Source organism: Lepus europaeus, chromosome 2 (assembly GCF_033115175.1).
Source record: "Lepus europaeus isolate LE1 chromosome 2, mLepTim1.pri, whole genome shotgun sequence".
In the NCBI taxonomy this organism is placed as follows: Eukaryota; Metazoa; Chordata; class Mammalia; order Lagomorpha; family Leporidae; genus Lepus; species Lepus europaeus.
The window spans coordinates 100,538,630-100,563,722 of record NC_084828.1 but is presented as its reverse complement, the minus strand read 5'-3'; the positions used below and the strand labels follow the sequence as shown (position 1 = coordinate 100,563,722).

The 25,093-nt window shown below is 37.9% G+C and overlaps 1 protein-coding gene across 2 annotated transcripts in view; it reads left to right on the top strand.

The window, feature by feature from the left end:
- MFN1 (mitofusin 1) overlaps positions 1-23,290 on the top strand; it is a 46,009-nt gene extending 22,719 nt beyond the window's left edge. For both annotated transcript variants that reach the window (XM_062211451.1, XM_062211448.1), the window contains exons 8-18: positions 1,894-2,047; positions 3,561-3,628; positions 10,327-10,448; positions 12,184-12,310; positions 12,426-12,530; positions 13,848-13,950; positions 14,069-14,298; positions 16,270-16,422; positions 17,880-18,076; positions 19,606-19,740; positions 22,650-23,290. In XM_062211451.1, the coding sequence (XP_062067435.1) occupies positions 1,894-2,047; positions 3,561-3,628; positions 10,327-10,448; positions 12,184-12,310; positions 12,426-12,530; positions 13,848-13,950; positions 14,069-14,298; positions 16,270-16,422; positions 17,880-18,076; positions 19,606-19,740; positions 22,650-22,731 (1,476 nt within the window). In that variant the 3' untranslated portion in view covers positions 22,732-23,290. The remainder of the gene's footprint in view (positions 1-1,893; positions 2,048-3,560; positions 3,629-10,326; positions 10,449-12,183; positions 12,311-12,425; positions 12,531-13,847; positions 13,951-14,068; positions 14,299-16,269; positions 16,423-17,879; positions 18,077-19,605; positions 19,741-22,649) is intronic.
- The last annotated feature ends 1,803 nt before the right edge of the window (positions 23,291-25,093 follow it).

Genomic DNA, 25,093 nt, shown 5'->3' with positions numbered 1-25,093 from the left:
TCTCTCACTGTCCACTCTGCCTGTCAAAAATAAAAAAAGAATGTCTAATTTTAGTAAACATAGCCCAAGAGTTCTCTAAAGTACTTAGGCCAGTTTATATTTCTACCAGCAGATTGAGAAGTTCAGGTTAATTAACATCTTCTACAACACTTTTATTTTGTTTTACTTCATTTTAGTCACATTGCTAGTTATAGAAACTTCTCGAAAAGAGCAGAGTTTCTGGCATTTGGTCTGTAAATATTTAATTTGCATGATGCGTTGATTTTAATGGTATGAATTTATTATAGAAAATTTAGGAAAATTTACCATCTCTTCTCATTGCTCATATTTTAGATTTCATTTCCCCCAAATTAGAATTTTATTTATTTAGTGTATTTTTTTAAATTTATTTTTTAAGGAATACAAATTTCATAAGTACAACTCTAGGAATATAGTTATTCTTCCCACTATACCTGCCCTCCCACCTACACTCCCATCCCTTCTCCTCTTCCCTCTCCCCTTGCCAGTCCCATTCTCCATTAAGATTCATTTTCAATTCACTTTGTACACAGAAGACCAACTCTATGCTAAGTAAAGATTTCAACAATTTGCACACACACACACACATACATACGAACACACAAAACTGAGAACTAGGTTTACAGTTAACTCTCATAATGCAACTCATTGAGGACAGAGGTCCTAAAAATGGAAGAATTTTATTTAATATACAATTTTATATCCTGTATTATTTATTGTAGTTTTATAATTATATGTTTTCAAACTGGGGCTCACTTAATCATCAGAGAATTAGGAAATTTCACCCACAAACTGATCTTCCCCATGTAGTTTAGCATTTCACTTTAGCTTAATTTTCTTACACTGTAACATAAAAATTTCTTATCATAGCCATAATGCTAACAGCTAGTATTAAATTTTAACTTCTCACCCTTTATCTTAACTTTAATACTCAAGTGCTAGTCTCAAACCTTACATTGCAGTTCTAATCTCTAGTTAATGCACTCTCCCCAAATTTAGTTCCTACTGTTTTTAAGAGAAAAATACACCATTTTTGCTGATTCCAAAATGAAAGTGGCCTCATTGTAGCAATATTAGTATAGCACTTATTTTCTGATTTCAGAGGTATTAATAGTTCCAATGAAGAAAATTTGGAAGATAAGAAAATCTCCTAGGCTGGCGCCGTGGCTTAACAGGCTAATCCTCCACCTTGCGGCGCCGGCACACTGTGTTCTAGAACTGGTTGGGGCGCCGGATTCTGTCCCGGTTGCCCCTCTTCCAGGCCAGCTCTCTGCTATGGCCCGGGAAGGCAGTGGAGGATGGCCCAAGTGCTTGGACCCTGCACCTGCATGGGAGACCAGGAGAAGCACCTGGCTCCTGGCTTCGGATCAGCGCGATGCGCCGGCCGCAGCGGCCATTGGAGGGTGAACCAACGGCAAAAAGGAAGACCTTTCTCTCTGTCTCTCTCTCACTATCCACTCTGCCTGTCAAAAAAAAAAAAAAAGAAAATCTCCTTTGGGTATTGCCTGCATGCCACAACTATTAATTTGTACACATTTATACATTGTTTTTTTGTGATATCACTGATATTAAAGTGGTAGCTTGATCTGTGCCACAATGGTAATCCCTTGTCTGTAATATTTTATAATAGTTGTATAGTATTTGATGGCCCACCAGAATTTTAAATATTTGTTCAAAAGGAGAATCCTTAATTTAAGAGAGATTTCTTATTATGAAATATCAAACTTCATTTATTAAAATATCATGGACTTGTTAAGTATATGAGAACTATTATTATACTTTCACTATAAATGAAGTATAATATTGGATTATAGCTGGTTTTACTTATATTTGTTTAAATTATTCAGATTCCTTTTATACTCTGTTTCTTTGTAGGTACGCAGGCAGCACATGGAAAGATGTCTTCATTTCTTGGTGGAGGAGCTCAAAGTTGTGGATCCATCAGAAGCACAGAATCGTATCTTTTTTGTTTCAGCAAAGGAAGTTCTTAGTGCTAGAAAGCACAAGACACAGGGAATGCCAGAAGGTGGTATGTATTAATTATAGGATTCCTTTTGAAATTCAAGTACACAGGTTATGAAAACAACAGCATTAGGCCGATGCTGCAGCTCAATAGGCTAATCCTCCGCCTGCGGTGCCGGCAGACCTGGTTCTAGTCCCGGTTGGGGCACCGGATTCTGTCCCAGTTGCCCCTCTTCCAGGCCAGCTCTCTGCTGTGGCCCGGGAGTGCAGTGGAGAATGGCCCAAGTCCTTGGGCCCTGCAGCCCATGGGAGACCAGGAGAAGCACCTGGCTCCTGCCATTGGATCAGCGCGGTGCGCTGGCCGCAGCGCGCCGGGCATTGGAGGGTGAACCAACGGCACAAGGAAGACTTTTCTCTGTCTCTCTCTCTCTCACTGTCCACTCTTCCTGTCAAAAAGAAAAAAAAAAAGAAAACAATAGCATTACAGAGATCTTATCTTGCTGTATATTCTAGTTCTCCCCTTTTCTACAGTTTTGCTTATGGTTGTAGATACTCACAATCTGAAAATATTACTGGGAAATTCCAAAGTAAGCATGTTTTAAATTGTTTGCTGTTCTGGCCGGCGCCGAGCTCAACAGGCTAATCCTCCACCTTGTGGCGCCGGCACACCGGGTTCTTGTCCCGGTTGGGGCGCCGGATTCTATCCCAGTTGCCCCTCTTCCAGGCCAGCTCTCTGCTATGGCCCTGGAAGGCAGTGGAGGATGGCCCAAGTCTCTGGGCCCTGCACCCACATGGGAGACCATGAGAAGCACCTGGCTCCTGGCTTTGGATCAGTGAGATGCGCCGGCTGCAGCAGCCATTGGAGGGTGAACCAACGGCAAAAAGGAAGACCTTTCTCTCTGTCTATCTCTCTCTCACTATCCACTCTGCCTGTCAAAAATAATAACAATAATAAATAAATAAATAAATAGTTTGCTGTTCTAAGTGATGATACCTTGCCTTGCCTAGGATATAACCATCCATTTGCCTAGTGTTTCCATGCAGTATATGTTACCTACCCATTATTCACTTAGTTATCACTTATAAGGTTGACTGTTATGGTACTGTAGTACTTATGTTCAGGTAACCCTTATTTTATTAATGACCTTGAAGTACAAGCATAGTGTTGCTGGCAATTTGGATATGTGAAATACAAGCTATAAACTGCTTCCTTTAAGTGAAAAGTTGAACGTTCTTATCTGAATAAGGGCAGAAAGAAATTTTGTGCAGAGGTTGCTAAGGTCAGTGGTAAAAATGAATTTTCTGTCCTCAAAAGTGTGAACAAGGAAAAAGAAATTTATGTTTAGTCTTGCTGTTGCATTTCTAGCCACAGAAGTTATGGCCACAATTCATGGTAAGTACTTAGTAAAGATGGAGAAAGCATTAAATTAGCTATGTATGAAAAGGGAAAAACACAGTATAGTATATATAGATCTCAATTCCACCTGTGGTTTCAGGCATGCACTGGGATTCTTGGAACATAACCTCCTTGATAATGGGAATGACTACTAGGTTTTATAATCTTTGCCTGTGTGTTACAGGTGGAGCACTTGCTGAAGGATTTCAGGCAAGACTACAGGAGTTTCAGAATTTTGAACAAATTTTTGAGGTAGGAATTTTATGATTGCATTGGCTAGTATAAAACTTTTGTATTGGTTGGAGAGTGTAATCTACTTTTTGTTGTTTATCTTTGTCAATAACCTTTGCTGTTATTTAGTGTAGTTATTAAAACAGCTGAAACAAGGAAAGTTTGAAGAAAAGAAGCCCCTGAAAATGGATGATCTGTAAGAATTGAGAAATAGATTGTAAATTTCTTTTTCCTTATATGCTTATATATAAAGATAAGCTATTTCCAATATTGCCTATGTTTTGCAATGAATGAAATTCTGTGTTTAGCCATTTGGAGCAAGAGTAAATGAGTAATTATTTGAATGGATAATAGAGCAAAGTATATATAATTTATAAAGATATGGGACATGGCTGATGTTTTTTGGGTAAATTTTATTCATTAATTGTTTCTACTTGTGAAGGCTTCACATTCTGTGCAAGACTGCTGAACAAATGAATGAATAGAAAAATAATTAAGATAAAGCTCCAGTACTTTAGGAAGCTGGTTGGAAACTGCTGAAGTACATCAGTGGTTACTGTGGGAAAGCATTGTAGAGTGAGGCTTTTTTTTAAAGATTTATTTTATTTATTTGAAAGTCAGAGTTACACAGAGAGTGAAGGAGGGAGAGGCAGACAGAGAGAGGTCTTCCATCTGATGGTTCTCTCCCCAGATGGTCGCAACGGCTGGAGCTGCGCCGATCTGGAGCCAGGAGTTTCCTCCAGGTCTCCCACGCGGGTGCAGGGGTCCAAGGACTTGGGCCATATTCCACTGCTTTCCCAGGCCATAGCAGAGAGCTGGATCGGAAGTGAGCAGAAAGGACTCGAACTGGCGACCATATGGGATGCCAGTACTGCAGGCGGTGGTTTTACCCACTACGCCACAGTGTCAGCCCCCATTGTTTTTCTTTATATATATATACACACACACATATATATATATAATTTTTTTTTTTTTTTTTTTACAGGCAGAGTGGATAGTGAGAGAGAGAGAGAAAGGTCTGGTCTTCCTTTTTCCTGTTGGTTCACCCTCCAATGGCCGCTGCGGCCGGCGCATCTCGCTGATCCGAAGCCAGGAGCCAGGTGCTTGTCCTGGTCTCCCATGCAGGTGCAGGGCCCAAGGACTTGGGCCATCCTCCACTGCCTTCCTGGGCCATAGCAGAGAGCTGGCCTGGAAGAGGGGCAACTGGGATAGAATCCGGCGCCCCAACTGGGACTAGAACCCGGTGTGCCGGCGCCGCAAGGCGGAGGATTAGCCTGTTAAGCCACGGCGCCGGCCAGCCCCCATTGTTTTTATTTTCTTTCCTTTTTGATTTCACAAGACAGTCAAGACTCTTAATCAGTTGTTTAATTCATGGAGAAAATATAGAGATGATCAATTTCTTTATCTTTCCTTTTTTATTGGCCTTTAAAAAAGTTTTTTGTAGTTGCTTATTATTGGTTTCTTCTACCAAATCATATACTGTCCTGTTATGCATTTATACTTTTTACATCATACTAGTTCATGGTATACCTTTTGCTTTCTCTGACTATATGAGTGAAAAATTGGGAATGAGAATAATAAAAATGTGCTATAGAGCATTGGTTCTCAGTGGAACCAGTCACATGAGATGCTTTAGAGGATGGCAGGCCACTGACCTATTCCAGAGACTCTGATCCAGGGTTCATTGGGAATTTAAAATTATATATAGAAAAAGTTGCTTGTAAGCAATAGCTCTTACATAAAATCATGGAGAATGTCACACTTTAGAGTTTAAGTAGGGGGGCCGGCGCTGTGGCATAGCGGGTTAAAGCCCTGGCCTGAAGCACTGGCATCCCATATGGGAACCGGTTCTAGTACCGGCTGCTCCTCTTCCCATCCAGCTCTCTGCTATGGCCTGGGAAAGCAGTAGAAGATGGCTCAAGTCCTTCGGCCTCTACCCACATGGGAGACCTGGAAGAAGCTCCTGGCTCCTGGCTTCATATTGATTGGGGCAGCTCTGGCCATTGTGGCCATCTGGAGAGTGAACCAGTGGATGGAAGACCTCTCTCTTTGTCTCTACCTCTCTCTGTAACTTTGTCTTTCAAATAAATAAAATAAATCTTTTTTGACAGGCAGAGTGGATAGTGAGAGAGAGAGAAAGGTCTTTCTTTTTCCCGTTGGTTCACCCTCTAATGGCCGCTGCGGCCGGCGCATCTCGCTGATCCGAAGCCAGGGGCCAGATGCTTCTCCTGGTCTCCCAAGTGGGTGCAGGGCCCAAGCACTTGGGCCATCCTCCACTGCCTTCCAGGGCCATAGCAGAGAGCTGGCCTGGAAGAGGGGCAACTGAGATAGAATCCGGCGCCCCAACCGGGACTAGAACATGGTGTGCTGGCGCCGCAAGGCGGAGGATTAGCCTGTTAAGCCACGGCGCCGGCCTAAAATAAATCTTAAAAAAAAAAAAAAAAAGTTTAAGTAGGAATGTGGCATACCTAAAATAGAATCAACTAAAATTCTTTGAATTTGTAGAAAGAAATAATGAGCTAGACAAAATTTTTTTGTCTGGACCTATTATAAAGGATCAAAGCATTTTCTGAAGAATTATAATGACAACTTTTGGCAGCTTTTTCCTAAAGCTAAGATTTGTTACTTCTTCAATCAGGTTTAGTAATTGATGATTTCTTAGAGATTAATGTATTTCTGGGACTTTATGGTTTGGTACGTTTACAATATAGATATCTTGTGTCCTTTCTAACATATTTATGTTTACATATTAATTTTAATTGAATCTGCTAGTGATTTAATTGCTTTATCTTGTAAAGAAACTGTCTCCTGTCCTTAGTTAATTTATTAATTGATAAATACTATTTTTTGGGTTTTAAGCATTAAGTGAGCATTCATCTTTAACATAGGTTTCTTTAAAAGCTGAATTACTTTCTGCTTTTTATTCTTAAGGAGAGGATATAGGATTATGAGTTTGCAGATGCAGCTTTGGGTATATTCTAAGTTTTAGTGTTTAGTTTTCATTTTCTTTTTGTTGCTGTTGTTGGTTTTTAATTATAGTTTTTGGCATTTCCTTATCAATGCAGGAGTTGTAAAAAATTCAAAAGTTTTACTTCTTTGTAATATTTGGTTATTTCTTGATTTCTTTGCACTGTGGTCAGACAATAAGGCCTTTATATACAGTCTGTTTTTGGAATTGACTTATTTCTTTGTAGTTTTATAAAATAATTTTTGTGGAAAAAATTTTACTAAGTTCATTCTCTTAATCATTTTATCTTTTTTTTTTTTTTTTGACAGGCAGAGTGCATAGTGAGAGAGAGAGACAGAGAGAAAGGTCTTCCTTTTGCCGTTGGTTCACCCTCCAATGGCCACTGCGGCTGGCGCATTGCGCTGGTCCAAAGCCAGGAGCCAGGTGCTTCTCCTGGTCTCCCATGCGGGTGCAGGGCCCAAGGACTTGGGCCATCCTCCACTGCCTTCCCGGGCCATAGCAGAGAGCTGGCCTGGAAGAGGGGCAACCGGGATAGAATCCGGTGCCCCAACCGGGACTAGAACCCGGTGTGCCGGTGCCGCAAGGTGGAGGATTAGCCTGTTAAGCCATGGCGCCGGCCAATCATTTTATCTTTTGCGTGGGCTTCTTTAAACACATTTGGTTCAAAAGGAACTAAGTATTTTCAACATTCAGAATACTAAGTTAAGGAAGGTTTGGAAATTAAAAGGAATCAAAAGTGTTATTAATATTTGTTCCTTTTGTTTTCAATCTGTTTTGGACAGATACTGTTCCTAAGACAAGTGAGAAAACCGAATTTCTTTGCCAAAATATTTCACTACTGTTCTTTTTTTTCTTTAATTTTTTCCCACCATCATTCTTAATAGTTTGGTTATATGAAAAGAGAGGATTGTAAAATAACTCATTGCTAAAATGCCAATGAATTTGCTGTAAAGGATATTGTAAAGGGATAATTGGTAAAGTCTGAATGTGGACTGTGTGTTAGGTAGTATTATTCTCCCAGTGATAAATGTTCTAAATATAATGGTTTCATGAATGTGTAGGAAAGTGTTCTCCCTCTTAGAAGACAAATGTTGATGTATTTAGAAGTGAAGTCATGATGGTTACAGTGACCTGTCAAATTGTTCAGCAAGGGAAAAAAATACATAAATGATAATGTATGCACATTTCTTTCTATAAGTATGTTTACCTCTCCCACAAGAGGGAGGGGTAAATAAATAAGGCTGAATATTAATATGTGGTATTTTGAGATAAAAGGTATATTGATATTCTTTCCAGTCACTTTAAGATACATTGAAATAATACATAGGAACCAGTGTTTGTGGGGTCTGTTGTCAAGGCGACTTGACAAGTTTGTTGGTTATGTTTTTAAATTGCCCTTACAAATATTAATATTTACAAATACATAACTGTGATTATCAGCTCCTTTAGATATTATTAGAAAATCAAAACTCTTAATTAGGATTTGGATAAATCTTTATTAAGTTTTATAGTAGCCTACAGGATACCCTGACAAGATGGCATTTAAATTAGTTAAATATTTTAAATTTCTTGGAAATGTAGGGTTCCTGATAAAATACATCTGGGAACTGCTGCACACAGTGTATGCGTGCTCCCTGTGGAGATTCATTGGTGTATTAATAAGGACACTGAGAAATAACCCAGAAAACAAACTATTTAAATTAGGCTTACTCCTAGTACTGTATTTGAGAATAGAGTGTTTCTTTTTCAGGATGCTTCTTAATACTCTGCAGACCAATGGGAAAACTTGTGTGGGATACTTAAAAGAAGTATTAGAAGAAGATTCTATTTTATTCTTTATATTTATTCATCATCCTTTTTTGAATGAGAAATGACTTATATTGCCTGATGACTTCTGGAGATCTTTTCTGTCCAGTCTAGCTCTAACATTGTGCTGTTACCTACAGATTTGGATTTTCATTGCTGATATCTAGATCTACTTCATCGAGGAACATAGAATTTATTTTAATTTGTTTTCTTTTAAAAATATTTTTATGCTTTCGTTATAATTTTTGTGTTAAGTTTAACTTGGCACATTTATGAGGCAGTTATTTAACATAAAACCAAAGGTTTATTTTGGTCATTAAAAAATAAGTAGTTAACAATTTAAATGTTTAATGTTATGTGATTATTGGTGGTTTTAAAGGAAAAAATATTCAGCAGTGTTTTACATTTCCTTTAGGCACGTGGAGAATAGGAATAATGTAACTTCCCACCAGCAGTATTTTTTTTTTTTTTTTTTTAAGATTTGTGAAAATGGGTGATGTACAGCGATTCACCATGGGCAGAGGGGAAGCTCTACAATGCAGGAAAGTGATGGGTTCTGAGCTAACTATAAACTGTAGACTAAATAAATTACCTTCATGTCCCCTGTAGCTGAAGAAATGAATTTGTTTTGTTTTCTGTACTTCAAACAAATTATTGACAAGGGGAGCTAAAATGACAAAAGATTATACTTTTTTCTGAGTGAAAATCAATTTCTGATTTGAAGGCTAAACATAAGGTTATAAATGATACATTGATTGAATATATAAGATACTAGTGACTTCAGAGTAATGTAGTAATAGAGTAATACTTCAGAGTAATGTAGTACTAGATAATTTGAAGCTTGAGAGATGGGAGAAAGAATAGTCTACAAATTTTATTGTTAATAGTAATTATAATTGTATCCCTAGTCTTTGAAAAGTTTAACACAGAATATGAACATATTCTACAAAACATCTGTGTAGTTACTAGGGTTTATATGACTTGGATCAAAGATAGAAACCTGTCAAAGACTGTGCAGTGTTTCTCTGTAAAAACTTGTAGTTATTTTCAAATGTTTTTTATTTCAGAATTTTATTTTCAATGAAGTAAAAATAAAATGAGGGTAATTGTAATTATAATAATTTTGCAAACTTTTTATGATTCAGAGTAAAAAAACCTAGTGAGATAAAAATAGTACAAGTTTTCATATGTTGAAAATTGACACAAAAATTGCACAAAATGGATGTACCCATCATGTGTGTAATGCATTCTGATGTATTCACTTTCTTTTAAAACAATGCTGGTTATGAAACACTGATTTGTACAATTAAAGGGTTGTGAACTGCAGTTAGCTTAAAAGTGAAACAGATGAGGGCATCATTCAGACTTGTGTACACATACTATAGTTTGAGGACAACAATAAGATTATTTTTAAATAGTTGCAGATATTTTTTCTTTAGATAATTTAAAATATTATTTAGATTGTTTACAATTATTTTTTAGATTGTTCACTTTTAATCAATATGCATCCTTTTTAGTAACCTAAAATGAATCATATTCATAATTCAATTCAGAACTATATTTAGATTATCTGTTATGAGAAAAATCAAGAGAGGTAGTCTAGAATTAGGTTAAAGATGACCCAGATAAAATTAGCAGTTCTATAGGAGAAACTTTTGTTTAACACAAATAGTTCTATTTGTTTTTTTTTTTTTAATGTTGTAGTCAAACCATTGCACATTACTGTGTAAGAATACACAAAGATATGAACTTGCTGTTAAAGTTTTTTTACTTTTGAATCTTTGTAATTCTTTTAACTTTTATAACTTTAAGTTGTGTTTGTCATAATTTTATTTTCTGTCCTTGCTTCAGTTTTAAGCTAACAAACAGCAAGTTTTTGTGTTTAAATTCCTGAAAACGTTGGGATGGAATTACAGTAATGTGTTATGGCTTGGGCCCCTCGCAGGAGTGTATCTCGCAGTCAGCAGTGAAAACAAAGTTTGAACAGCACACTATCAGAGCTAAACAGATACTAGATACTGTGAAAAACATATTGGATTCAATAAACGTGGCAGCAGCAGAGAAAAGGTATGAGTTCATCTTATTGAAACATGAAAATGTTAGCTTTGTTGTGTCAGACTTGTTAAAACTAAGATTTTTCACACTAAAGTCAATAATGTGGATTTTAGTGATGCTTATTTGTTTTAAAATGAGTATTTGAAAGTATAAATGTTAATTCTGTAGTCTTGAACATATCATTTATGTTCCTTGGAGCTCAGTATTGCCGGGTATGAATTGTGATCTGAAAATGTTCAGTGGCTTTCAAATGTCTTTAAAGCAGTGGAAGAACCATTTTCTTTCAAGTGGAACTGTATGAAGAAGTCCAGAACATGCATTCAGCCATGACTCATTCTTTTATATATTAATACACCAATAACCTTGAAATTATTCTTTTATGCCAGTTGTGTGTTTTGTTTATCAGCTGGTGAACAAATAAGGTAATAGTACCTGCCAACCAAAAAGTTGATCTGGTAAGCAGTACCCTTATATGTCATACTGTACTGCATTATTTTATTCCATTTGTTATCTTATAAAATTGGAAATTAATACATCAAAGTACCGACATTATCTCAATGAAAAATACAGTTCTCACAGACTTTGTATACTTGAAGTGAAGATCAGGATGTTATTGGATATGACAGAAGTAATGATGATAAATCTCAATTGGATAATTAGTGGGTGGGCTTAATCTAGTTAAAGGAAACAAAGCATCCAAGATTAAAGTTCAAAATGTATTTATTCTTGCTGGGAACAATATTCCCCTCATGCCCCACATATTACATGATTTGGATACTTTGCATTATGTGCAAAAGTAGAAAACTGCCCACATGTGAAACAGAAGAGTAAGAACCTTGAGTCTGATCTCAGCCCCTGTGCAGCCTCTGTATAATGAGGTTGTGTTGCCATAGGGTCCCTGCTAGCTCAGTTGCTTTATTTTAGTGCCCAAAATTTGGATTGACCTTATTTTTAAAAATATAGCACACTGTAGTTGGGTTTTTGGCCTAGTGCTTAAGATGTCTGTGTCTCATACGAGGTTTGATACCTGGCTCTTCTCCGGAGGCCAGCTTGCTGTTAATGCAGACTCTGGGAGGCAGTAATGATGACTTAAGTGATTGGGTTCTTGCCATCCATGTGAGAAACTGGATTGAGTTCTGGCTCCTAGCTTTGGCCCCAGCAGGGTGGTGTTGTGGGCATTTGGAAGTAAACCAGTGAATGTGAGCATTCTGTTTCTGAAATAAGTAAATGGAAAAACTATATGTGTATTTATCTATCGAAGTAACTGTGGCACAAAGTAGAAATATTGGAATATAGTTTGTGTAATCATAGAGACTCTTTACACTAAAAATCGTATTAAAGGGATCTCAGGTTTTTCTTTTCCTATTTCTTCCTGGGATCAACAAACTTTCTATAAAAGACCAATTAATAAATTTTCTTGGCTTTATGGGTCATATTGTCTTGCAACTATTTCTGTAGTTTTAGAGCAAAAACAGCCCTAGACAGATAATAAAAGAATGCTTGTGGCTGTGTTCCAAGAAAACTTTAACAAAAACTGGAAGCTGGCTAAATTTGGCTTGCCACAGTGCCATTTGCTGCTGACCCTTATTTAACTAAAATTGAATTCTTTTAGATATTTAAGTATAGATTTCTTTTTTCTTGTGTCATACTAATAGTTGGTTCAAATCATTTAATGTGAATGCTCTTCCTTAATTGTTTTGGGATATTAATATACCCTGAATATTGATTACTCTTCATACCATAATAGAGTTTATTCAATGGAAGAGAGGGAAGATCAAATTGATAGACTGGACTTTATAAGAAACCAGATGAATCTTTTGACATTGGATGTTAAGAAAAAAATTAAGGAGGTTACTGAGGAGGTTGCAAATAAAGTGAGTAACAATAATTTCATGCTTAAAATATCTGAAAATGCAAAATTTTTTGATAATGTTTTCCCTTAAAAGGAATATTTTAAGCATTTTTTTTTTTTTTTTTTTGTATTTTCAGGTTTCATGTGCAATGACAGATGAAATCTGTCGACTATCTGTTTTGGTTGATGAATTTTGTTCCGAGTTTCATCCTACTCCAAGTGTATTGAAAGTATATAAAAGTGTAAGTTTAAGGTGTAGTTAAATTTTCTGAGGGGTGGGCATTGTGGCTCAGCTGGTTAAGTTATTGCTTTTAAAATTGCCTGCATCCCATTATTGGGGTGCCTGTTTAAGTCCTTGCTGCTCCACTTTTTTTTGTTTAAATTTATTTATTTATTGGAAAGGCAGAGTTACAGAGAGAGAGAGAGAGAGAGAGAGAGAGAGAGCATCCACTGGTTCACTCCCCAAATGGCCTCAGTGGCTGGAGCTGGGCCATTCTGAAGCCAGGAGCCAGGAGCTTCTTCTGGGTCTCCTAAATGGGTGCAGGAGCCCAAGCACTTTTGCCATTCTCCACTGCTTTCCCAGGCGCATTAGCAGGGAGCTGGATTGGAAGTGGAGCAGTCAGAACTCAAACCGGCATCTAAATGGGGTGCTGGCACTACAGGCAGCAGCTTCACACACTATACCACAGCACCAGCCCTGCTGCCCCACTTTTCATCCAGGTTCCTGCTAATGCATGCTGGGAGGCCGTAGATGATGGCTGCAGTGCATGGGCCCCTGACACCCACATGGGAGACAGGGAGAGAATTCTGGACTTAGCTGTGATTGTAGGCATTTTGGGGAGTAAACCAGCAGATGGAAAATTTATTCTTTCTCTCCACCTCTTTCTGTTGGTTTTCATTTCAAGTAGGTAAGAATAAAAAATAAAAAAAAAATTCTGAGACAGCTCTCTCGTCTTATTCCATACTCTTACTTGTTTAGTGCCTTTTTTTTTTTTTTTTGCTTAGTGCCGTTTTAATATCTATGGCAAACACAACCTGTTACTCTGTATTGTACTTGCAATAAATGTAAACTTACCTTGTAGATAAAAACTATACAAGTTTTCCCTGTAACAATGAGGTTAACATCATTTTAGTGCTTACTATGTTTTAAATGTCTTTATAAAATATATTTTCTGGAGCTGGAGTTGTGGTGTAGCTGGTAAAGCGACCAACAGCGATGCTGATATCCCTTATGGGCACCAGTTCATATACTGGCTCACTGGCTCCTCTACTTCTGATCTAGCACCCTGCTAATGGTCTGGAAAAAGCAGCTGAAGATGGCCCAAGTGTTAGGGCCACTACCACCCATGTGAAAGACCCCAATGAATCTCCTGGCTCCTGCCTTCAGCCTGGCCCAGTCCTAGCCATTGCAGCCATCTAGGGCATGAATCAATGGATGAATGATCTTTCTCTGTCTCTCCCTCTCTCTCTGTAACTCTGACTTTCAAATAAATAAATCTTTTTTAAAAACTGATTCTTTTTGGTAAAGAAATAATGTAGACATTTACTATTGTTAACAGGAGTTAAATAAACACATAGAAGATGGTATGGGAAGAAATTTGGCTGATCGGTGCACCAATGAAGTGAATGCTTCAATGCTTCAATCCCAGCAAGAAATTATTGGTACCATTTATGTCTACATGTCATGTGATGGTGGTGGTCTACTTTCCTTTGGCTGTTTCATAGAAGGTGGAACATTTTCTTTTGTTTGTTAAAGTAAATGTCACTTTGTTTTCTCTAGAAAATTTGAAACCTTTGCTTCCAGCTGGTATACAGAGTAAACTACATACACTGATCCCATGCAAGAAATTTGATCTCAGCTATGACCTGAATTGTCACAAGTTATGTTCAGATTTTCAAGAAGATATTGTATTTCGTTTTTCTCTGGGCTGGGCTTCCCTTGTACATCGATTCTTGGGCCCTACAAACGCTCAGAGGGTGCTCCTAGGATTTTCAGAGCCTATCTTTCAGGTATGTATCTTGATTCTACCAGTTAGAACTCTCTATTTTTGCTTTTGTGATTTCTCAAAACTAGGTTTACCAAATCTGCATATTGATTTGTAAGCTGATACCTATCTCCTAGAGCCATCTGTGTTAGGCGTACCAGGCAAAATGGAAAGGCAGTCTGAAAGTTTTCATCCAGTACAAAGTGGTTCTACATTCATTTTTGAAACTGTATTTTCCTAAAAAAGTTTTGTTTTCAGACTTCAAATAACTTGGAATAAATGTGGGCATTTTAAAAGGAAAATTTTAAATTTATCAATAAATTCAGTACTTTTCCAGAAAATGTATGGAATAAAAAGACCACCACAATTTGGTGTTGGAACATTTCTGCAGCCCGCCACTAATCTGCCTTCTGTTAATATGGATTTGAAAGGGAGAGTTAGGGAGTGAGTGAGTGAGTGAGTGAGTGCTTCTTTTTACTGGTTCACTCTCCAAATAGCTGCAATGGCCGGGGCTTGGCCAGGCTGAAGCCAGGAGCTTCATTTGAGTCTCTCTCTGAAAATTTCCTGTAAATCGGATCATACAAAAACCATGGCCTTATGTGGTTGACTTCTTTCACTTAGCATGTTTTCAAGGTTTATCTTTATAGTATTAGTGTTGAGTGTTGTTTGGATATTTCATTCCTTATTATGGCCAAGTAGTATTTCATTATTGAAAAAACACATCCATTCATCAGTTGGTGGCAATTTGTTTTCACTTATGAATAATGCTGCTGTGAACATTTGTGTGTCTGTTTTTATGTATCTTATGTGTTTTGAAGACATATATTCTGGATAGAGCTCCTTTATCAGATATGTAATTCCTAAATACATTTTTGAGTCTGGCATGTCTTTCAATTTTTCTCTTTTGTAATTCAAAATTTAAAAGGTTTTTGTTCTTAAGTCTTATTCTCTTAATGAATTGTGCTTTTGATATATTTTATTTTTAATGATTTATTTATTTGAAAGTCAGAGTTACAGAGAGGCAACAGCAGAGGGAGAGGGAGAAGGAGACGGAGGTTGTGGGGGAGGGAGAGGGAGAAGGAGAGGTCTTCCATCCACTGGTTCACTCCCCAGATGGCCACAACGACCAGAACTGTGCCTATCCAAAGCCAGAAGCTTCCTCCTGGTCTTCCACGTGGCTGCAGGGGCCCAAGGGCTTGGGCCAACCTCTGCTGCCCTCCCAGGCCACAACAGAGAGCTGGATTAGAAGTGGAGCAGCCGGGACTCGAACTGGCGCCCATATTGGATGCCAGCGCTGCAGACCGGGGCTTTAACCCACTGCACCACTACACTGGCCCCTGATATAATACGTTTAAAAGGCCGGCGCCGTGGCTTAACAGGCTAATCCTCCGCCTTGCGGCGCTGGCACACCGGGTTCTAGTCCCGGTTGGGGCGCCGGATTCTATCCCGGTTGCCCCTCTTCCAGGCCAGCTCTCTGCTATGGCCCGGGAAGGCAGTGGAGGATGGCCCAAGTCCTTGGGCCCCGCACCCGCATGGGAGACCAGGAGAAGCTCCTGGCTTCGGATCAGCGCGATGCGCCGGCCGCAGCAGCCATTAGAGGGTGAACAAACGCAAAAAGGAAGACCTTTCTTTCTGTCTCTCTCTCTCTCTCACTATCCACTCTGCCTGTCAGAAAAAATAAATAAATAAAGCACAGAATTGTTTAAAAAAATAATAATATGTTTAAAAAAGAGTTTTTATTCCTCTTGAGAGCTGAGGTTCCAGTTACCAGTGGAACCCATCGTGTATTATGAAAATTATTGTTAACAGTACCATTGGTCCAGTGTTACAGAAAATAACTTTTAGTATAGTTTTATTTTCTTTGTATATTATGGTGTACTCGTTATTTGGGATCATTTTATTTTGTAGATTTACTTTTTTTAGGAAATTAAATAATTCTATAGATACAAGTATTTCACTTAGAGTTGTGTAATTTTTTTTCCTTCAAATTTATCAGCTTCCTAGATCTTTGGCTTCTACTCCCACTGCTCCTGCCAATCCAGGAATGCCAGATAATGCATCACAAGAAGAACTCATGGTTACCTTAATAACAGGATTAGCTTCTCTAACATCCAGAACGTCTATGGGCATTATTGTTGTTGGAGGAGTGGTAAGAAACATTAGTTTTACTACAATTAAAATTTAAATTTTTGTAAAGCTGCTTGTTAAATCAGTTATTTTTATTTCTAGGATCTATAAAATGATAGGAAAATTTGTTAAAAGTAATGAATTAAAAAACTTTCAGAAGTCTAATTTTAAATTTTATGTATCTGTATCTATCTGTATATCTATATGTACAAATACATCTTTAGAAATACCACCAACTATCTAATCTTTAAAATGATGCTTCCTAATTATTTTCACATTGTACACTGGAATGACATAAAAGGTCTAAGTGTTCTGTCTAGTATTTTTTAAATGTCAAGGGGATCTGTCTTGAAGCATTATTTATTAATTCACTTGTTTTTATTTATTTGAAAGGCAGGGAAACAGAGTTCTTCCATCCAGTGGCTCTCTTCCCAGTGCCTGAAACAACCTGGGCTGGACTAGGTCATAAAACAAGAACCCAGAACTCAAGCCTAGTCTCCCATGTGGTGGCAGGGACCCAAATACTTGTGCAGTCACCACTGCATCCCATGATGCACATCTGCAAGAAGCTGGAATGGAGAGCACATCCAGGAATAGAACCTGGGCACTCTGACATGGGATGCAGGCAACCCTCGTAGTTCTTAGTGTAAAATCACTCACCTAAAACAAAATATTTTGTTTTTTTTTAAGATACATGAAATCAACTTAACAAATCTGGCAGGTTATAAAAGTTCTTGCCTGATATTTATGTGTGATCCCCTTTCAGCTGATAGAATTTTCACTAACTTCAGATTTTTTCATGCACAAAGAATATATTTCAGAAAATGGATCTGAAAGATGTATCAGGAGGGGCAAGCATTTGGTTCAATTAGAATTAATATGCACTTAGGATTCCCACATCCCAAATCACGGAGCCTGGTTTGAGTCCTGGCTACCCTGCTTCCTATCCAGCTTCCTGCTAATGCACCTGAGAAGGAAGCAAAAGATGGCCCAAGCACTTGGGGCCCTGCTACCCATGTGGGAGAACAAAATGGCATTCCTGGCCCCTGGCTTTGGGCTGGCCCAGACCTAGCTGTTATGGCCATTTGGGGATTGAACCAATGGATGAAAGATACCTCTCTGCTGCACCCCTCCATCTCAATCCCTGGTTGCTCTGCTTTTTCAAATAAGTAAATGTACAATTTTTTTAAATTAAAGATTAGCAGTCAGTTTTAATATTGACCACGGTCCAAGAACTTGTGCCATCTTCTGCTGCTGCTTTCCCAGGCACATTAGCAGAGTGATGGGTTGGAAGTGGAACAGTTGGGACTTGAACCAGTGCTCATATGGAATGCTAATGTGGCAGGTGGCAACTTACTACTGATCTACAACATGATCTACAACAATACCTTTTAATAATACTCCTAAGTGGTGTTTTGTTTTTTGTTTTTTTTTGTTTTTTTTTCCATTCTCATTGTAAGCTATGACTTTATCTTACAGATTTGGAAAACTATAGGCTGGAAACTCTTATCTATTTCATTAAGTATGTATGGAGCTTTGTATCTTTATGAAAGGCTGACCTGGACAACCCGTGCCAAGGAGAGAGCCTTTAAACAGCAGTTTGTGAACTACGCAACTGAGAAACTGCAGATGATTGTTAGCTTCACGAGTGCAAACTGCAGCCACCAGGTGCAACAGTAAGTGGAAAGATTATTATGGAGAATGCAATTTATTTTCACTGTTGCAGTCCCAGTTTATAAGTTTAAAAGTATTCTTAGATCTCAAGAGAATTACATAATAAATGCCTAGTTTTACTCAGTCTCTACTTTCCTACATCTTGAATGTTTGTTTCATTGCTTTACTAAAAATATGTAGAGCAGCAGTTAAATCAAGGCACATCATTCTGTGTTTGGATGCTGCTGAGAGCAGAACTTAAAAATTCTGAGAACTCAAGATCATTGCAGTTTAATAGAAGAAATAATTATAGCACAAAGTAAAAGTAGTAATATGAAAAAGATAAAAGTGTTCTAATAACGTGGGACTCTAGAAGTTACTTAAACCAGAAACGATATTGTTCAAAAAGGTGTTGTAGAGGAGAGGTAGCATATGAGATTGCATAATAGGAAGATCAGAGAAAATCCTCCAAACCACAAACAAGAAGATGGGGGAAAGGAATGTGCTTAAGTTGAAGAGAAACATTCAGTATGACAGATGTGGATATAAAGGCGGGGAGATGATACATCTGATCATGACACTAGGGGCCATGCCATTGTCTGTGTGTGTAGGAACTGGCAGTTGGACAATTAGGAATCTGCCGGGTGATGAGCCATGAACACTTAACTCTAGAACAGATAACCTTGCAGTGATGTGGTGCATAGAACGGTACAGACTAGGGAAACAGGAATTGCAGAGACACTGAGCCTCAACTAGAAGAATTAAAGCAACATAGAACAGAAACAAAACACTAATGATTTGAGGAACCTGTTCATTTATTCACCAGATATTTTCTTGTGTTCCTATTTTATAGGATAGTTGTTTTTTTTTGTTTGTTTTTTTGACAAGGAGAGTTAGACAGAAAGGTCTTCCTTCCGTTGGTTCACCCCCCAAATGGCCGCTAAGGTGCACTGTGCCGATCTGAAGCCAGGAGCCAGGTGCTTCCTCCTGGTCTCCTTTGTGGGTGCAGGGACCCAAGCATTTGGGCCATCCTCCACTGCACTCCAGGTCCACAGCAGAGAGCTGGACTGGAAGAGGAGCAACCGGGACTAGAACCTGGGGTGCCGGCGCCGCAGGCAGAGGATTAGCCAAGTGAGCCACGGCGCCGGCCTATATGATAGTTTTAAATTTAGCTGATTTATATTAAGAAAGATCTTTTCTCTAATGAAAATTCCTTGACTTCCAAAAGATATCAGCTAAGGCTCATATAAGTTAATGTAGCTTTCCATTTCCAATTTGTATCATCAAGCATTTGTCTACCATGTAATAATAGCTGTAATAGGAGTCACAGGAAATATAAAGTTGAAGATAAACTGATCCTTTTTCTTAGTGAACCTTACACTGATAGAAGCAGTCTCAAATAATTAAAATATACTAGCTGAATATTAATATTTAACAAAATATTAAAGGAATGAAACATGCAAAAACTGTGTTTTCTTTTTAATATAAAGTTTACAATAAGGCTTATTCATTTTAGCAGATATTCATGATTGCTAATCAATTTTATTTTAAGAGAAATGGCTACCACTTTTGCTCGCCTGTGCCAACAAGTTGATATCACTCAAAGACATCTGGAAGAAGAAATTGCTAGGTTATCCAAAGAAATAGATCAGCTGGAGAAAATACAAAACAATTCAAAGCTTTTAAGGTATTCAATATTTTTTTCTAATATAAAGATTTACTTACTGGTCTCACTACCAAAATATAATTATGTAAGATCACAAATGAATTTGGATTAAAACTTAGCATTCATTGTTGGTTTAAATTACAGTCTTCCAAATTTAACTCAGTATATTTTGCAGTTTCAGTGGCATCTAATTTCAACAGGAGAACAAACACAAATGTAAATGAATTTTCATAGCTCTAAACCTCCTTTTGTTAAGGCTGTGTTAGTTCCCTTTCAGAACAGAGAATCTATTTAAAAGTGAGTTTTAGGGCCTATATGTCCAACACCTATAAATTTTGTCATTATGGGATTGTTGGGTGTACTTAAATTTGAAGCAATAAAAGTATACAAGATTTCCTAATTAAATGTGGATTTCTGGCTTACTATCATTTATTATGGATCCTTTGTGGTCTAATAAAATGGGGTGGGGGCATAAGACTGGAAGTGTCCCCCTCAGGTCTTTACTTGGCAGTTCTCTCAGCTTTCTGGTTTGCCAGCATCTCTGGGAGAATTGTTAAGAATCACTTAATCTCTGCTGTTAGGTCCACAGCACATTCTACCTAAAATTGCCCATGTAAGAGCAGCTTATAGTCTATCTATCCACATCACCCAAGTGAATTTTATGTTAGATAATCTTAAATACACTTAAATACACTTTTCAAACCTGATACCTAAGACCAAAAAAATTTGGATATAGTTAAGTGTTTAAATGTTTTATTTGGTTATAAAAATGATAAGACAGATTATTGGTAAGTATTCTGATTTTGGCAGAACTGACTTGAATAAGCATGAATGGTATGAATATTCTAAATCTAATCATCTTTCTAGTAGGAAACATTTTAAAACAGCTACTATAATATTTGAATGTCCATTGTTATAGATTAGGCAGTCACTTGGATAGAATTTAACATGCCTAATGCTTCAGGAGAGTTGCCTGCAGAAATATAGAAAGTGGGGTTAATGTCATATACACATTTAATCTGCATAACCTCAACCACATGTGCACAGTAATGAGACAAAACAAGACCCCCTTGTCGACATCGTATGAAAGAATGAGATACAAATTGGTATTCTGTCAGTTTTATTTCCAGTTCTCCTTTTTAAAAAAATATTTTTATTTATTTTATTTATTTATTTATTTATTTTTTGACAGGCAGAGTGGATAGTGAGAGAGAGACAGAGACAGAGAGAAAGGTCCTCTTTTTTGCCATTGGTTCACCCTCCAATGGCTGCTGCGGACGATGCATCTCGCTGATCCGAAGCCAGGAGCCAGGTGCTTCTCCTGGTCTCCCATGCGGGTGCAGGGCCCAAGGACTTGGGCCATCCTCCACTGCACTCCTGGGCCATAGCAGAGAGCTGGCCTGAAAGAGGGGCAACTGGGATAGAATCCAGCGCCCCAACTGGGACTAGAACCCGGTGTGCCGGCGCCGCAAGGTGGAGGATTAGCCTGTTAAGCCACGGCGCCGGCCAATATTTTTATTTATTTATTTGAAAGAGTTACATAAAGGAAGAGACAGACTTTTTTAAATGATTTATTTGAAATTGTTACAGTGAGAGGGAAAGACAGATGAGAGAGATCTTCCATTCACTGGTTCACTCCCCAGATGGCCCCAACGACCAGGGCTGGGCTAGGCCAAAGCCAGGAGCTTCATATGAGATCTACACGGGTGCAAGGGCCCCAAGCAATTGGGCCATTCTCTGCTGCTTCCCCAGACACATTAACAGGGAGCTGGATCAGAAATGGAGCAGCCAGGACTTGAACCCCTGCCTATATGGGATGCCAGCACTGTAGATGGTGGCTTAACCCACTGCACCACAGTGCTGACTAGAGAGAGACTTCTTCCATCCACTAGTTCACTCCCCAAATGGCTGCAATGGCTAGGGCCAAAGTCAGGAGCCTGGAGCTTCTTCCAGGCATCCACATGGGTACAGGGGCCTAAGGACTTGGGCCATTCTCTGCTGCTTTTCCAGGCACATTAGCAAGGAGCTGGAAGTAGAGCAGCTGGGTCTTGAACTAGCACACATATGGGATGCTGGTGTCACAGGTGTTGGCTTTACTTGCTACACCATAATTAAAGTCGCTCCATTTCTCCTTTCTTGTGGGCATTTGACTGCATTAATACATATGAGTGTAATGTTTTGGTTTTTTCAAAGATTATTTATTTGAAAGGCAGAGTTATGGAGAGGCAAAGATAGAGTGATCTTCATCAGCTGGTTCATACTCCAGATGGCTGCAACAGGCCTCAACAAGCTGCAATGACCAGGGCTAGGACAAGCAGTAGCCAGGAACTTGATCTGGGCCTCTTATGTGGGTTAGGGGGCCAAGGACTGGGGCGATCCTCCACTGCTTTCCTAGTGCATTAGAAGGGAGCTCAATCAGAAGTGGAGCAGCTGAGATTCAAACTGACACCCATGTGGGATGCCAGCATTGTACGTGGTGGCTTAACCTGTTACACTGCAACATTGGCCCCACTTCTAGTGTTTTAAAGAACTGTATCTTATCCCCTTTGACATCTACCAGCCACTTTGCATATACATAAAACCACTTATTCTCTATACTTTATTTAATGGCAATTTTCAAAGGTTAATCATGATTGTGTGTGACCTAGGATTTAACTTCTATGCTAGGTGATGATTCTACTATTACACTTTCAATCTTTAACAAAGTTTGTAACTTTTATCTCAGTGCGATTATTTTTAGGTCTGTGTTTACTGTAAAGCTACAATAGTACATATAATAAATACTTTGAAAAGGATTGGTAATAGATGAGTTTGAGTTCAGATAAATGTACCAGTAGCTGGCTAGTGAGTTTTTTTTACAGTGGAAGGAATGCATTTTTCTCATTGACCTTTATGATAACTAGATTGTTTTACTTTTTTTTTTCAATTAGAAATAAAGCTGTTCAACTTGAAAATGAGCTGGAGAATTTTACTAAGCAGTTTCTGCATTCAAGCAATGAAGAAAAATCTTAATGGAGATTGCTTTGGTGTGACCATCATAGGAAATGGAACTTGGAAGAATGGGACAGTTGTTATTTTTATGAAATAAAAGTAAACATGAATTATACTAATTGTACCTAAATAGCAAATCCCTGCTAGGTTCTGATAATGATCTATTTAGGGTATTTGCATTTCTGAAGAGTGTTGGGACAAGTCTTCAGTTTTAATTTGGGTATAGAAAAGGCTAAATCATTTTTGTTAAAATAATAAACCTTTTAAGATCAACAGAACCACCTGTGTGACCCCTGAGGGGTGGGGCCTTGAGCTCTCAATTAGGGCTTGCTTTGTTTTTGGTTCTGAAAAACTCTGCTTCCTGGCATCCAGGAGTTAGAGTATGACCCTTTCAGCTTTCTCAAAACTGGTTTTTGATGCTGTCTTTAATGGAAATAGTCACTTTGTTTTGTTTTATAAACTGCATTGCTCTGTGAAGGAGTGTGGGATGTTCTTGACGGTATCATTTTTGCAAGTTACAATCCCTTCTGTTTTGGCAGGTATGTAAACCACTAATAAATGCTGTTTTTATTCCTTTTAAGCCTGGCGTAAAACAGTATAAAGGTTTGTTATTATAGTCACTTATAAAAATATTAGTATCTAAATAATTTTTGACCTGTTTTTGAAGAAATATTCTCAGTTTTGCTCCAGTTACGCTTCCTGTAAGGAGAGCTTTTCTATCTCAGATTTAGGAGTGAAGTCTGAAATGATAGAAATAGCCAAAGATACAGGAGGTCTGAGTTTTGGATAATAACAGTGATGTTTAAAAGTTATTCTTCAGCAGGCATTTGCTGAATTGTCCTCCATTTTAGGTCTTTAATTGTATGAATTTGTCAGGGCTCCATTAAGTTGTTACTATTTTTTACCTCAATGAAAAGTTTGTGAGTTCAAGTATCCTATTTGCTTCTGTATTAAAAATGTATTGAATTTGAATGGAAATACTGAAAGAAAAAAAACCATTCTAGCCCCTTGTTGCACAAAATACAGGACCACCAGATCAACATCACCCAGACACTTGTTAGAAATGCATAGTACGTTGGCCGGCGCCTCGTCTCACTAAGCTAATCCTCCCCTTGGGGTGCGAAGACCTTTCTCTCTGTAACTCTGCCTGTCAAAAAAAAAAAAAAAAAAATTAAAAAAAAAAATGCATAGTACATTTGGCCAAATACAGTTTATGCTTCCTTGTTATGGGAGGATAAAATTTCAGGCTTTTAAAGATACTCAGTACTTCCTTTTCTGTGCCTTTTAAGGTTCTTGGATGCCAGTTAGTCTTTTAAGAACAGGTGCAACTTTTATTTTTAAAGATATTTTAAGAAGAAAATAACTTAGGCCACAAAAGTCTTTCAGAAATACGTTTTTATGCAAATCAGATATTAGGAAGCAGTATACAAATTCAACTACAACTGGTTATTTTTAGCTTTTTTTTTTTTGCTCCTTTATAACCCAAAAAAGCATATAGGTCACCAACAAGTGAGATTAGATGACAACGGCAACATGGAAAACAATGTCTAAGACTGGGAATTACTAATTTACGTTACAAATTCAAGACCTTAACCTCTTTACAAATGTGAACTTTGAAGTCAGAGTGGTCTGGTGTCACATTAGTACAGTGCAGTAGTTCTCAAAGTTGGTCTCTGGGTCATGAGTATCACTTTCTAAGAAGTGTAGGTTCTTGGGTATCAGCCCTGACCTACAGTCTCAGAGACGCTACACTAATGTTTTAAGCAGCTTTCCAGCTAATCTGATTCATGCTAAAATTCGTAGATCACTGGTATGGTGACTCTGGTATGGTACATTTTCCATCACTAGTGTGAATGTCATTCCATCTGATCAAGTTTGAAAATGTATGAATGTTGGAAATGGAACACTAAAATAATGAAACCCAATTCTTCTGGCAGAATTTAAATGCATCTGTGACCAGGCCAATAGAAATTATGTAATTGCAACTGACATAGTTCTGCACATATACTTGTTTACTATGTTTGTTTGCAGGGTTATTTATACACTTTGTATAATCTTAAAACTTTTTACAGAACTTTTTTATAAGTATGCAAGGTGAAAATAAAAACCTATTTGCCTAATATTGATAAATGTAGCATTTATACTAGTATTAATAGTGAGTTTTAATCTTAGTCATTTTTAAGGTAGGCATATAAGCTATGTTGAGTGGACTGGCTCATTTGATTGTGCTATTGTTGTAGTTCTCCTGGTCATGTACTTAAAGGGTAAGTAAAAGTTTCATATATCAATCCTTAGTATGTGAACAGGCCACCATTGGAGGAACATATTTTTGAGAGTATATAACTAGTATTCTTCCTTGGAAAAATAGAACATTATCTAAAAT